General features: G+C 33.5%; 2 protein-coding genes across 6 annotated transcripts; one reads left to right on the top strand and one right to left on the bottom strand.

Moving 5' to 3' along the window:
* Positions 1-881: 881 nt before the first annotated feature.
* LOC111393134 (E3 ubiquitin-protein ligase XBAT33-like) lies at positions 882-7,243 on the top strand. Of its 2 annotated transcripts, none has more exons than XM_023018533.1 (11): positions 882-1,230; positions 1,381-1,440; positions 1,732-1,803; positions 2,031-2,107; positions 3,757-3,917; positions 4,003-4,061; positions 4,187-4,233; positions 4,364-4,507; positions 5,002-5,093; positions 6,353-6,903; positions 6,977-7,243. In XM_023018533.1, the coding sequence occupies exons 1-10, from the start codon at positions 1,054-1,056 to the stop codon at positions 6,901-6,903; spliced, it is 1,440 nt and encodes a 479-aa protein (XP_022874301.1). In that variant the 5' UTR covers positions 882-1,053; the 3' UTR covers positions 6,977-7,243. The 2 variants fall into 2 exon arrangements, with proteins under 2 accessions (XP_022874301.1, XP_022874295.1); XM_023018527.1 differs by having other exon boundaries at positions 883-1,230; positions 2,031-2,206.
* Positions 7,244-10,487: 3,244 nt separating this feature from the next.
* LOC111393146 (heat stress transcription factor B-2a-like) lies at positions 10,488-12,128 on the bottom strand. Of its 4 annotated transcripts, none has more exons than XM_023018548.1 (3): positions 12,020-12,128; positions 11,624-11,884; positions 10,488-11,530 (listed from the first exon to the last, which is right to left on the bottom strand). In XM_023018548.1, the coding sequence occupies exons 2-3, from the start codon at positions 11,873-11,875 to the stop codon at positions 10,769-10,771; spliced, it is 1,014 nt and encodes a 337-aa protein (XP_022874316.1). In that variant the 5' UTR covers positions 11,876-11,884; positions 12,020-12,128; the 3' UTR covers positions 10,488-10,768. The 4 variants fall into 4 exon arrangements, with proteins under 4 accessions (XP_022874316.1, XP_022874309.1, XP_022874313.1 ...); XM_023018541.1 differs by having other exon boundaries at positions 11,991-12,128; XM_023018545.1 differs by having other exon boundaries at positions 11,624-11,887; positions 11,990-12,128.
* Positions 12,129-13,904: the final 1,776 nt, after the last annotated feature.

A 13,904-nucleotide genomic window follows, 5' to 3' on the forward strand; every position in this document is an offset into this window, starting at 1 on the left:
TATATATGTATAATTTTGATTATTATTTATTTAATTAAGATTCTAAATTTTTATTTTTTAAAAATAATTTTTTATTATATGAGGAAGAGGAAGAAAGTGAAGGGAATGGGAAATTGTGGTAACTACCATCTCCTATGTGAGAATTTTACATTACATCCACGTGAATTTTATTTCAAATGAAAATTTTTTGAATTCTACAAAAGTTTATAAAAGTTTTAAAATGAAAGTCTCTAGAAGTCTAAGAAAGACTTTCACTAATTCTATACAATTTTATGAAAAATTCACAAAAGTCATCACTTTAAAAAAAGTCCATCAAAATTTTCAAAAGTTCAAATTGAATTCACCTCCTAAATTTAGATGTACTAAATTGAGATTTTAATAGAGTTTAATGAAATTCATTAAAATTAGATGTCCCAAATTGAGATTTTAATGAAATTCAATAAAGTTTGTTAAAATTTAAATGTGCTCAATAATTAGTGAATTTATAAAGATTTCATTAATAAAAGAATTTCAAAAGATTTGGATGGAATTCAACATTTATCAAAATCTTTTAAAATTTTAACCTATTTGATAAAATCCTTATGAAATTTTTGAAATTCTATTTACATTCACGAAATTCATTAAGATTTATAGTTTTTTAAAAATCCATCAAAATCTTAACTAAATACATCTCCATTAATCCACATTTTCCAAACACCACAAAAGAAAATAGAAAATAATAAAAATTGAAGACTCTGTTTTTTTCCCTGATATGGGCCCTTAAAATCAGGAACATATTCTATCAGCGTAATTTGCCTTTTCTTGAAAATCATACACTTGAGTCCAAAGAAATTTCCTCTTTTTAATTTCTCATCTTTATTACTTATTAGTCATCCTTTTTTCATTTTCTTCTTGCTTTTTAATAATTTGTTTAAAGACAGTTGACCTAATTTCTCTTTATTTATAATCTAAACATCTGATTTCTGATAATTTTATGTTAGATATACACAATCTATGTAAAGATTTACAGAGAGAAACAAAAGCTAACCATTTTCTGGAGGAAACTAATCGAGAATGGGGAATTCTTTTCGGTGCTCAGCTTCAGGGGAGAGGCTGGTATCAGCGGCCAGAGATGGAGATTTTGTAGAAGCAAGGATGTTGTTGGATTACAATCCATGCCTTGCAAAATACTCAACTTTTGGTGGATTAAACTCTCCCCTTCACTTTGCTGCTGCTAAAGGCCACAGTGAGGTTCAATAAATTATCTTTTTGGTCATTTCTTGATAAGCCCATTAATTCAATATTCAAATTTATCTTTATTATTGTATAGTTGTGTGTATGTATGTGTTTAATTATCTTATTTGGATTTAGGTTTTAATTTTTGGATGTTTGGGTTTTCAGATTGTGGGGCTGTTGCTGGAGAATGGAGCTGACGTGAATTCAAGAAATTACTGTGGACAGGTACAAGCTTTCAACTTTTTTGATCAGGGATTTTAATTTTTATCTTCATTGGATAATTATTTTGAATTGTGTTGTGGGACATGAATTGGGGTTTTTACATATGATGAGAGTGTGGCCGACTTCCTATACCATCATTTTATGGGAGATCAGATCAGCCGTGATTTTTATCCTGTAATGAGATTACTTACAAGAAAGTGTAGCTGGAATTTTTTCGTGGATATCAGTGCAATTGATGGATCTCTAGTCTATTTGAGTTAGAAACTTCTTTTATATTTTAATATTTTTCTGCAGACAGCATTGATGCAAGCATGCCGATACGGCCACTGGGAAGTTGTTCAGACTCTTCTTATCTTTAGATGCAATGTGAGTTGTTCCTCTAGGGATGAAAAAAAAAGTTTGACTGTTCATTTCTGTTCTTTTTTTTTTTTAACCATAATCTAGCTTATATCGAATACTTAATAGTTGTTCTTTACAGTGATCTCTGAAGTAATGGGTTATAAGCTCGAATGTCAATTTATGAAGTTCTCATGCTGATAAAATTTAGTATTTAGTAATTGATCTTTTAGTTATTTTCTCCGGCCTACTTTCAGGTTACAAGAGCAGATTATCTTAGCGGAAGGACCGCTCTCCATTTTGCGGCAGTGAATGGACACGTGAGATGTATAAGGTTAGCAGTTGCTGATTTTGTTCCAAGTGCTCCATTTGAATCTGTGAATGCTCGAACAAATGGTGATATTTCGAATACTAAAAGCAAGCATGATCAGAGGTATGTGGTTTCTGTGTGCTCATTTGGTCTTCTTACATGCAAGTTGAATTTATGCAAAAATGGACATAGAGATGGAAATCAGAAATGAGGATGAATGAGTTATGTTAGGCCATCTCTAATGTGAACACCAAAACACCAAAATGCACCATTTTTTTGTGCAAATGAGCTTCAATGCAACACTATACTTTGCACCATTTTGGTGCAAAAATGGTGCAAAGTGCACCAAAATGGTGCAAAGTGTATAAAGTCTCTTTTGCCTTTTTTTTATCATTTTCCAAATAAATTGGTTAAGGGTATTTGTGTCATTTGTGCTATATATTTTTTAATACATTAAATTATTATTATTAGTTGCATTTGAAATAAAAATGTAAGAAATAACAATTAATGAATTAATTAAAAGAAGAAAAAAATTTAAAATATAACAAACACGATTATTTATTAAAGTTAACACGAAATATATTAAACAACGACATATAGACGATAATCTAATTTTATTTAAGGAAAACAATACATAAAAAAGTACATAGTTTAGTAATCTGGAAGATCGCTTCCCAATCCTCCAACACTGTCAAAATAATTAAATAAATAGTATTTAGTAATTTATGTATTTATAATCTAATTTAACGTAATTATTTATTTAGTAATTTATGTATTTATAAAATAATTAAATAAATAATATTTCAAATAAATAAATTATATAAAGAATAAAAAAGGGAAGAAAATGGTTAAATACTATTCATTTTGTGTAAGTTTTGGTGTAACGGTTGGAGGTGAATTTTATTTTGGTGCAGCGTTGGCTGTTATTTTTACTTACAATAATTTTCACATTGGTTGAGACGATGTAATTTGGAGCAGTCTTGATCATGTTTGGAAAACTGTTGCAGATGGGTAAGGTTGTCATTGTGAACATGTTTTTTATGTCTAAAGTTAAGTACTGATCAATTTGAAAAGAGGAAAAATATAAGATTAAAATGGTAAAATGGAAAAGATATTTGCCATCTGGGAAGTTTTTGGTGACTTTATTGACTTGAGATCTTTATTCTGGCTTTTTTCACGAGTTCATTCACAGTGATAATAAGACTCACTTCATAAGCATCTCATTCTTAACATTATTTTCCAAGTTTTATGGGCAGTTATAGCTGAAACTTTTGTTTGTCTACCTCTTAAAGAAGAAGCTGCAATACCTATGCCTTCCTGATGAGTTATTGTAAATATTGTACATGTTATGGATTAATCCTTAATCCCTAACTTTGGGAGCATTTATAATTGAAAAGAAATAAAAAACTAACACATACATACAGATTTATGGTACTATGTCCATTCACTGCTGCAGAATTTCTACTATAAGTGAGAATAAGTTTTACCATGGGAGACCTCACACATCTCCATTTTTCTCACATTATTAAGATATGCCTTGCCCACCATCTGTTTATAAGTGAACGGTAGAACGGGGCTCAACATATTCCTAGAGTAAAGAGTCAGATTACTGAAATCTACTAGAAATTTCGACCTTTAACCTATTTTAAAAATATTTTCCTTGTCTGTTGCAGTGCTCTCTCCAAGTTTGTAAATAAAGCTGCCGATGGAGGTATTACTGCTCTTCATATGGCTGCATTGAACGGATACTTTGACTGTGTACAGCTCCTACTGGATCTTCATGCTGACGTGTCAACTGTGACATTCCGTTATGGAACATCAATGGATTTGATAGGTATTTTGTTTCCTTAGTCTTCATAATGTTGGGTAACAACTTCATGTCTGTCACTTGAACATGTCCTGTGATCATATTTTTGTAGGAGCAGGAAGCACTCCTTTGCACTATGCTGTTTGTGGGGGAAATTTAAAGTGTTGCCAGGTCACAACTAGTTCTTTATCATTAATCCTGAAACTATTACATTACACCGACAAATAACTTCTTTGTCCAGGATTCTTGAGACTTACAATTGACATGTTTTAATTATTGTTTCTCTCTTTCTGAAGATTCTTCTTGCAAGAGGCGCCAGTCGTTTGGCCTTAAACTGCAGCGGGTAATGCACTGAAGACAAATACTTACATGAACACATAAGCAGTAGATATAATTTCCAGCTACCATTGATTATTTCACTTTCATTATTACACCTTGTACTACAACACTTTATGAACTTATGCATGTTTCAGATGGCTTCCTCTTGACATTGCAAGGATGTGTGGGCGTCATTGGCTTGAGCCACTGCTGTCACCTAATTCTGAATTGACAATCCCGGTGTTTCCACATTCCAATTATTTGTCACTGCCGCTCATGAGTGTGCTTAATATATCAAGGTAAATTCCTGATGTGATTCCAGAAAATTAGATATTACCAATCAAACTGGAGTTTGTTATGATCACTAATCTTGATGTAGAGTAGCAGATATCTTTAGCTTTTTAATTTTTTTGAGTAAATATAATTTTCATTTTTTTCCCCTCTGGCGATGATTGTGTTCATTGTTCTGATGTAACAATTCTGCCCTAATTCTTTTTGTTCTGAATTCCTTTCTTTCTACTAGTTCTTACATATTAAGCCCCTGTTTGGGCTCCATTTTAATTTTAATACATTTTTTTTTCTTTTTTCTTTTCAAGCACACATTCTTCAATAAAATAATATTACACGTAAACCCAAAACTTTTTCCTCTTTTCTAACTACACATTCTCCAAAAAAAGTACTATTCCAAAATACATTTTTCCCAAAACCTCATTAGGAGCCCAAGCGAGGGCTAAACGAGTTTTATTATGAGAATTTTGGTGATTATATTTTCTTCTCGGGTTGCTTTCTGCAGAGAATATGGGTTGCACTCCTCAACAACCACTTCTGATGAAGCTGACGTTTGTGCTGTTTGCCTGGAGAGAGCATGCACAGTAGCCGCCGAAGGTCTGCTTTTTCTCTCCCTACCAATCCAATTTCTGTTTCTTATTTTTCATTTTTTTTTTAAAATAAAAATATGGCATGCATTGTCTATGATTGTATATCAGTATAATTGCTTTCTAAGGAGTCATGAAATAAAGATAAACTCTTATTTTACTGGGACTTCTGTTTATAAATAAATAAATATATATATATATATATATATATTATTGTGGTAGTTTTTGGTAACATCATTTCATGATTGTGGTAGTTTTTGATAACATCATTTCATGACATTCTAGTGAAGGATGGGACCAAGATAGGCTCTTAAGCTTTAATTATTAGTTTCTTCTTGATGATGGCGATGTTCTTCTTTAGACTTTGAAACCTACCATCCCTTACTGGAGCTGAGAAGCACCAGTTTTTTAGTCTTTTCTTTTTTCTATGTTCTAATTTCTTCCAGTTAGAAATGTTTTGATTCTCTGTTGTTCTTAATATGAAAGTCTTCCTCCTTCAACTGGAAATGTTGTACTATCAGTTCTTTTTTTGGCATAGAGCTATCAAAAAATGCCATGAATGGATTAATTTAATATTAATTTCTTAATTTTTTTGTTAAAATAAGTTGGAAAACCCTTGTAGAGAGACTGAGGCCAACCTCACTTTTAGCTTTATTTGAGTCCCAACTTCAGATTTTTACTTCTGCTCTCACCAGGCAACGAACGTCATTTTATGTGTTATAAAATTTCATGTATTTCGTTTACTCAGCCTCCACACCCTTGAATTGAGTTATTTTGCCCTGTGTGTGTTTATCCCAGTCTGTCTTTATGCAAGACCAATGCTGAAACCTTGTAGACATATTGAAAGGAAATCCAGTGGATATTTAATATTCTTTTTCGGTACAAGACTGAGAGACATGTGAACATGCATATGCATAATTACATAATTAGAGAGAAAATGTTATATGTTTATGACTTCACGTCTTATAAATTTTTATGCAGTTTACTCTGCATGTGTGTATGTTTGTTTAACTGACTGAGTCCACCTTTTATTCAAGACTAATGCCCTGGCCTTATAGACATATTGGAAGGAAAACCAATGGAGACTTAATAATCTTCTTCGGTGCAAGATTGACACAGACACGTGAATATGAACACATATATTTACGTATCCATACATATTTGTAATAAGTTAGAAAATTTTATCCGTCTATATTTGTGTTTTGACAGGGAAGAAATCTTGATTCCCCGTGTTAATTTACTCAATTTTATGATTATGCAATTTTGTAGGTTGCGGCCATGAATTATGTGTAAGATGTGCACTCTACATTTGTTTGACAAGTAATATCACTGCCGAATTGTTAGTTCCACCTGGCTCGATTCCTTGTCCTCTTTGCCGACATGGAATTGTCACATTTGTGAAATTGCCTGGTTCCTCAATAAAAGAAATTAAATTACCCCCATCACTTAGCCTGTGCACGCCATGTATGCTTCACCATCGAGAACAAGACAGATCTGAGTCTGTTGGTTCACCTGACGTAAGGAAGACTCGCTCAAATTCTGCTTCTTCAGATATTCTATGCCCCTTGACTTGTAGCCCGTTTGCTTCTGTAACAATCCCATTATGCACCTGCAACCATGGACATTGTCCAAATTTTGATTCCAGAGAGAGTGATAATCAAGAAGCATCTCCTCGTCGTGCAGAGTCTACATCAAATGAACAGGAAAAACTGGATGGAATGAGACTGGGCAAAACTACATGTTCGAGTATGTTTTGGAGTAGAAGAAGCTATAGCAGAGAGCATCAGTGTAATGCTGAAATAGGCATGCGAATGGCTTAGGTAAAGATCATATTTTTATATTCTTATTATGCTTGGGATTTTGAAATCGGGCTGAATTTTCAATGGTTTTTAGTTCCAGGCCACTGATTATAGAAGCTGGAATGATTCACTTCTGTTTGCTGCTGCTTTTTCATTTTTCCTCCGGGCTCCAGTGACAATCAGGTTTGGGATTATTACATGTTTTACATTTTTTTAAGGTTGCTTAGGATGTAGAGCTTGTAAAAATTTATAGGCTGTGGAAATGACAAATTATAGTGCAATTTCACTAGTTCTGGCATTTTTTCTTCACCTTGATTTAATGAAATACGAATTATTCATATAGGAACCCCTTTTGCTTATATGATTCATGTCAAGAAAATCTTATTTGAGTCATCTGTTACATTAAAAAATTATTAAAGTTCACCTGTTTGTCACGTCTACTATGAAAAGGGATCCAATCGCTTGCCCAGGTGTGATAGAATGAACTTTAATGCTTCGATCACCGAAGCTTGCACATTGGAATCCTTCGATAACCTTGGACATGGATGAGGCTCATCTCAGTGCAAACTCCGATAAATCAACCTTGAAGTTAGTGCTTTATGTCTTTGCGTGAAAACAGATTGTTTCTAGACAGGTGTCATGGAAACACAAATATCAATAAGACTTCAAAATGATTAAATAAATATCAATAAGACTTCAAAATGAGAATTTAATCGTAATTTTAACAAAATAATGAAGAATGTATTAAAGAGTCCTTAATCAATCTCCTGCAAATAAACCATTGTTCAATTAAGAAAAGAGAGATTTTGAACACAGAAAATTGAATTGGAAGATTTCTGGTGAAATAAATATGCAAATGACTTTAAAAAAGATTATTTATTTTTTGAGGTCAACGTATGGCACATTGGATAGATTGTACTTGATCGTTACTTCTTGTAGGCCCAGTGTATAAACAGCTCTTATTCTCTGACCTGTTGGGGTATATCTAGCGATTTACCTCCCTCACAAAGTTTTAGGGGCGGGACAGTGGGGACCATCAAGATTGGGGTTCAACCTTTTTTTTTTTTTTTTTTTTTTTTTTTTGGTTTTAAAATTCCGACCAAATTATATTTGACCACATCATGTGTATGTAAGCCATTATGTAAATGTAACATAACCAATCAAGGAATAGTTCCATTCTTACAGAAGTTAATTAGACATCAAACTCATATCTTGCTGCCTATGAAAACTTAAAAGGTTACTAGTACGCAATATATCAACGAGTCTATGGAGAAAATCTTAACATCCCTTTAATAAGAGAATATAGGCTGACAGAGTTCACCAGATCAGCATTTTTTCCATTCTGGGCTTCTACTTCTATATTTGACTCCTTTTTTTTTGGGGTTAAACTTGATAGTTGTAAATAAAAAAAAAAGAAAAAAAAAGCAAAAGTTACTTGTCAAGTCTTATCAATCCATCAATTTAAACTCGCAGAGGAGTTTACTTATTCTAAATATACGAAAAAACTAAGGAGATTTAAAGTAAAATAGTTATTAAGAACAAAGAGAGGTATGCGTGTCACAAATCTCTTTAAAGACAATTTTTGCTATATAGATAGTGAAAACTTCTTTTGCCAAATATCATAGCACAATATCAATCTTGACCGTGGAATAAAGCTTAATTGTATTCTTCTTGACTAGAAAATTTGAAAATAATAAAATCAAACTTTGGAAAGAAAGAAGAGTTAAATCTATTTTAAACAATTGATTTAAAATGCTCGAATCAAATGGGAAAATATTAAATTTCAACTTCAATTTCTCTGCTAATGGGTATATTTCTCAGGTTTGGCAGAACTTCTAAAATATAAAAAACTATTTTTGATATTAATTAGTTATTTTTAGATTTGTTTGTATATATTTAAAAGTGTTTTTGCTTAGTTAAAAGAGTTTTAGAGAACGTTTGATATGTCGTGAACAATAAGGGATATGATTACACTACAACAAAATTTACTTTTTACGGTTCGCATTAAAAAATACATAAAAGTATTGAAAAATTAAAAAAAAAATTATTTATTAATAATTTTCTTACTCATACGTAAATTTACTGAGTGGTTTCATTATTTATAACTGAATTTTTTTAGTTGTAAATGATTTTTCTAGTGTGTAAATATTTTTCTACTTGTTATTGTATTTGTTCTTATAGCTGATTTTTTAGTTATAAGTTACCTTTTTTACTTATAAAGTTAATTTTAATGCATTAGTAAATATTTTTATTCATAAGTAATTTTAACTTTGAAATTGTCTTTTTATAATTATAACTTATAAGTGAATATTTACTCATAAGTAATTTGTTTACTTGTACACAAATTTGGTACTTATAAATAATTTTTTACTCTTTTTTTTATTTTTACTACAAGTGATTTTTTTTTCTTTATAAATTTTTTAGTTATAAGTTAACTCAAGTGAATTTTTTACCTTTTATTTACTTGTAAGTAAAAATTTTGTACGTCAACTTAACTAATCCTTTCTTAATACATAAAAATTGTGAATAGATACTGCCAGTCTAAACTCATCTCATTTATGCCGTTGGCTGAAGTAGGAGAAGTACCCTGATTAATTCAATCCAAGTATTAATTACACAAAATATGATTAAATTAATCTCTATCCGATCTAAAGGAAAGTGCCGAGCGTGCCATTAAAGGAAATAACCCTATATAACATTCTCGTAAAAAATAAAAAATATAAAAAAATAAAAGGGCCATAAGAATCGTTAAAAACTATTAAAGCTTTTCAACAAAGGTATTTTAAAGACTTTTTTTTTTTCCAATTTACATAAATATGGCATTAGATGTACTAATGATGTAAAATTAATCTCCACCTCACAAGTATGTTTAATTAACTTATATCGAGCATGGTACTCAGTCAAAAGTTCTATCAAAGTTAATTAAAAATTGAATTTTTGCGACACAAAGATGGAGAGTGACATAATTTAAAATCAAGGGCCACGTGTTTACATTTCATTGGACAATTTGAAAAATGAGAGAGAGAGAGAGAAAAGCTACACAACAGCATTTGTCAAAATCCTGTCCTGTTCCCAAACTCTGTTCAAGCAATATAATTTTTAAAAATTTCAACATTAAATTCCACAAGTCAATACATCTCTATCCCACAGTGGTACTATCAAGCCGGTTGACATATTTGGCCAGATCTGGAAAAAAAAATGTAGAAAAGTAAAATTCTCACAAAAATTAAGCTAAAAGTCAATTAATTTATGAGGTGTGCTACTTGGACAACTCCCTATCGCGAACATCCGGCCAATAGGGAGTCGCCACATTGCCCCTGTTTGGTCGGGAGTTGTCCAAGTACTAAAATTCTTAATTTATAGAGTAATATAACTATTTATTGAGTTGGTTCAACATAATTTCACATAAGATACATGTCGAATTCAAGTATTCGTATTTGATTATGAAAATTTTTACCTGTTATTGAATTTCAATGCTGTTTAGCACTGATATATAGATTAATTCCATGCCACCTGAAATTGACACAGATCTACCAACAAGATTTCAACATCAACAAAAATCTATTGTGCAGATTCAATAACCATAAATTGTAAATTAATAGAAATTAAAAAACATTAATGTTAATTACTTCCCATGCAGGAATGAGCACACTACACTGCTTGAAAAAAGAAGATAATGGTTTTATTTATTTTTCCCGAAAATCTTGAAAAAAAAATAACAATAATAAAAGGTTTTCCTGAAAAAGTCCCAGAAGCTTCCTGAAGAAAGGCCCTCTTACAAAGATTGTCGACGCGCGTGACCCATTTAGCGAGCACGTGACCCACCTCGTACAGACCCTTTTACACCTGTTTAATTAATTTTTACTCGCTACCGTCTATCCCATCCTTACCAATTACCCGTCTTTTGATCACGCGAATCAAGGCCTTCCAATCGCATAATCGCCTGATCATCGAGGCTATTCCGTCTATCCAACGGCTCAGATTTCACGCCCATCCCCGGCTGCTGCAGCTGCAATTCCATCTCATGCTCCACCGAACCACCACCTTCGATTTCCCTTCCGCGCTTCACACCAATCGGCACCCCGAACAATCTCGAGCTCAATTCCTCCGCTTCTAATCTCATATTTTTCTCTACGCCGCCGTTAACGGCGGTGGCGACGCCTTGCAACTGTTTGCAAAATCTTTTCATCGGTAGTAGATCCAGCGGCTCAGTAGATTGAACTCTGTTATTATGATCGCCATATTCATGGCTACTGCAATTGGTTGCGTAATTCGACATCATAGCATAAACATTGTTGCACAGACTCTTCATCTTGCCAAGCTCTTTGTTAAGCTGCACGTTCTCCTTCCTTAGCCTATCATTTTCTCTAATCAGGTCCGTCGTGCCGCCACTCGTTTCGCTAACAACTTGAGGGGAGTTCGACGATGAAAGAACTTGCTCTTCACCTGAATCTGTCAGGGAAGTCGCCCGCGGCTGAGGTGTACACTGTACCACCTGCGCTGCCGCCTCCGTCACCGACGGCGCCGCAGAGGTTGAAGACGGTGTCGCTATTTTCCGACGTTGAATATCACACAGAAGCTTTTTCTCGCCCTTCCTAAAGCATTCGTTTGAGAATTCCCATCGATCAGGTACAACCTTTCGAAATCCCTACCAAAAAGACGATCAATCAATAAAAATATATTTTTTCAATACAAATTATGAATGGACTTTTATTGAAAACTTCGAGGCGATTAAGCTTACGTAAGTGTTGAGTTGACGAACAAAGCTTGAGAAATTGTTGTGTTTGAAATACTTTGGAAGCAAATCTCTAGCAAACTCCGTAGGATTCCATACGATAAAAGCAGATCCCTCTTCATTCCATGAGATGATATCATCAATGGTATAATCATTAACCAGCTGGTAAGTTTTGGTCAAAAAGGGCGTCGGAACACATCTCGGCATCTCTCCGGCCGTCGATTCCCCTCCGTTCCGATCTACCGGTGGCGGAGCCATAGCTCCTACCTACTTAAATGAACCAAATTCACATCAAATTCAACAACTAATCAAAAAATCTCAATAAAATCGTATTAAAAACATACTTTAGACTAATCAACTAACAAAACAAAACCTAAATCGAAAATTGTGATGCGGATCTACTCGAGAAAGAGAAATTTGGATTTCCTGTCACATCTAGAACGGCCCGTTGAAAATTATTTTTGGTGCACGAATATAGGGTAGAGAGACGGAGGTTCGGGGATAAAGAGCGAAAAACCTGAAAGGGGAGGAAAGAACGAGAAGTTTCGATGTGGGGTATACAGACGTGTCAGATTGTTAGGTGCAAACAATGTAATTGCTCATTGCAATCTGGGAGAGTGTGGAAATTAAGGTTATTACTAATTAATGTGGAAGCTGAAAATCTTGGATAGATTATTCAATTCGGATTTTGGAACATGAAATATCTTGATTTGACCTATTTTTGTAGTAGGATTGACAATTTCGAGGTGATCTCTTATGTAAATTTTGAGGTACACATAGCAAGGTCTTCTAAGATGATAATTATGTTATTTGTATGTAAAAAAAGTACATAAGTAATTATCGAAAATGATGTGGATGAAAAAGATTTGATGAAAAAATTTACTGTATTTTAAATTAATAAACGTGTCATATGTACTTTATGTAATCTTTTATATAAATTTTGATGTACTGATGGTGAATTATCAATTTATCTACTTTTAAGGGCTTGTTTAGGAGCGATTTTTTCTCTCAAAAAATTAATTTTTTGACCGTTATTTTACTATTTCAATCGTTATATTTGACTTCTGTTCTCACAGGTGAATGCCACTTTTCTCCTAACAATCAAAAAATCAATTCTCAGAATCACTCCAAGGCTATAAGAAGTTTACAAGTTTCAATCAAGTCAAATTTGTCGGGCACTGCCCTTTTTCCTTCTCCTCGGGTGCACGTGGCCTATTGCTTAATTTTTGAGGCAGCTTGAATTGGACCTCCCTTGGCGCAACCCACTGGATTAACTGAGGCTAGTATGATCCAAATTGCCAACTCGCCCAATCTATTATTTCTACGAAGTCGGTTTGAATTCACGTGAATTCATTAATATTTTTTTGATCCTCTATCGATCCCTTTGATATCGAACTGAACCGTTTAACCAAAAGCGAGGAAAAAACAACTAATAGTTAAGTTTTTCCTAGTTAGTTTTAGAGTAGTTGCAGAGTGTTAAATGATATATTCATTTAAATATAAAGTTAACATGACTCAATTAATTGAACATATAAAGTGTAGACACTTGAAATAGTGTTAGATAGCATTATTCTAATTTTTAGATTTACCTTTAAGCTCATTTTTCCTGTTCAATAATTTTAAGAATTGATTTTTTGATCGTTAGGAGAAAAATGGGGTCTGTTGCGTGTTGTCACACCTGTCCTATCCACCTGGGCCAGTGGGCCACTCATCTGACCTACTTGGCATTCCTGCCGAGGTGGCCCACATTGCCGAGGTGGGTTACATCCGAACTGCTTCTAACCGAGGCTCCGTGGCCCGAGGCGTGGAAGCTCTTGGTTGTAGCTGAGGTCCTCGAATGGACGAAGCCCCGGAGTTGATGCGCGAGCCTCAACCACAAGGAAACATCCTCCATGGTCACTTCTCCCAAGAGATCGCCTGCACAGATCTTATTCGAATGATTGATGGAATGTCTGTCATAAGCATAAATGTCAAGTCTTGTCACTAGCGTGGAGGCCCTGCACAAGCAATAAATGCGCCGTAAGCTAGCAAGTCAAATTCCATGCCTAAGAACAGACGTTTAAACTAAGGAGATGAGACCACGTGCCACTTCATCCGGGGCCCCCCATTCCATATGTATCACTATAAATACCTCCATTGTATAACGTCAAAGGACTAATGCAAGAATCAATACTAAAGACTACATTTTACTCAACTCTCTCCCATTTTACTTGCAATACACAAATCGACCTTATACATTTTTGCATATATATCTACGAGCACCGGTTGGTAATTATTGTACAATCGG

Source organism: Olea europaea, chromosome 1 (assembly GCF_002742605.1).
Source record: "Olea europaea var. sylvestris chromosome 1, O_europaea_v1, whole genome shotgun sequence".
Lineage (NCBI taxonomy): Eukaryota > Viridiplantae > Streptophyta > Magnoliopsida > Lamiales > Oleaceae > Olea > Olea europaea.

Excerpts from the sequence above, each read along its gene's own strand:
- LOC111393134 (XM_023018527.1), top strand. The coding sequence starts at position 1,054 with ATGGGGAATTCTTTTCGGTGCTCAGCTTCAGGGGAGAGGCTGGTATCA. Across the intron at positions 4,062-4,186 it reads GAAATTTAAAGTGTTGCCAG|ATTCTTCTTGCAAGAGGCGC; the intron begins GTCACAACTAGT and ends CTCTTTCTGAAG. Across the intron at positions 4,234-4,363 it reads TTGGCCTTAAACTGCAGCGG|ATGGCTTCCTCTTGACATTG; the intron begins GTAATGCACTGA and ends TGCATGTTTCAG.
- LOC111393146 (XM_023018548.1), bottom strand. The coding sequence starts at position 11,875 with ATGGCTCCGCCACCGGTAGATCGGAACGGAGGGGAATCGACGGCCGGA. Across the intron at positions 11,531-11,623 it reads TTCGTCAACTCAACACTTAC|GGATTTCGAAAGGTTGTACC; the intron begins GTAAGCTTAATC and ends TCTTTTTGGTAG.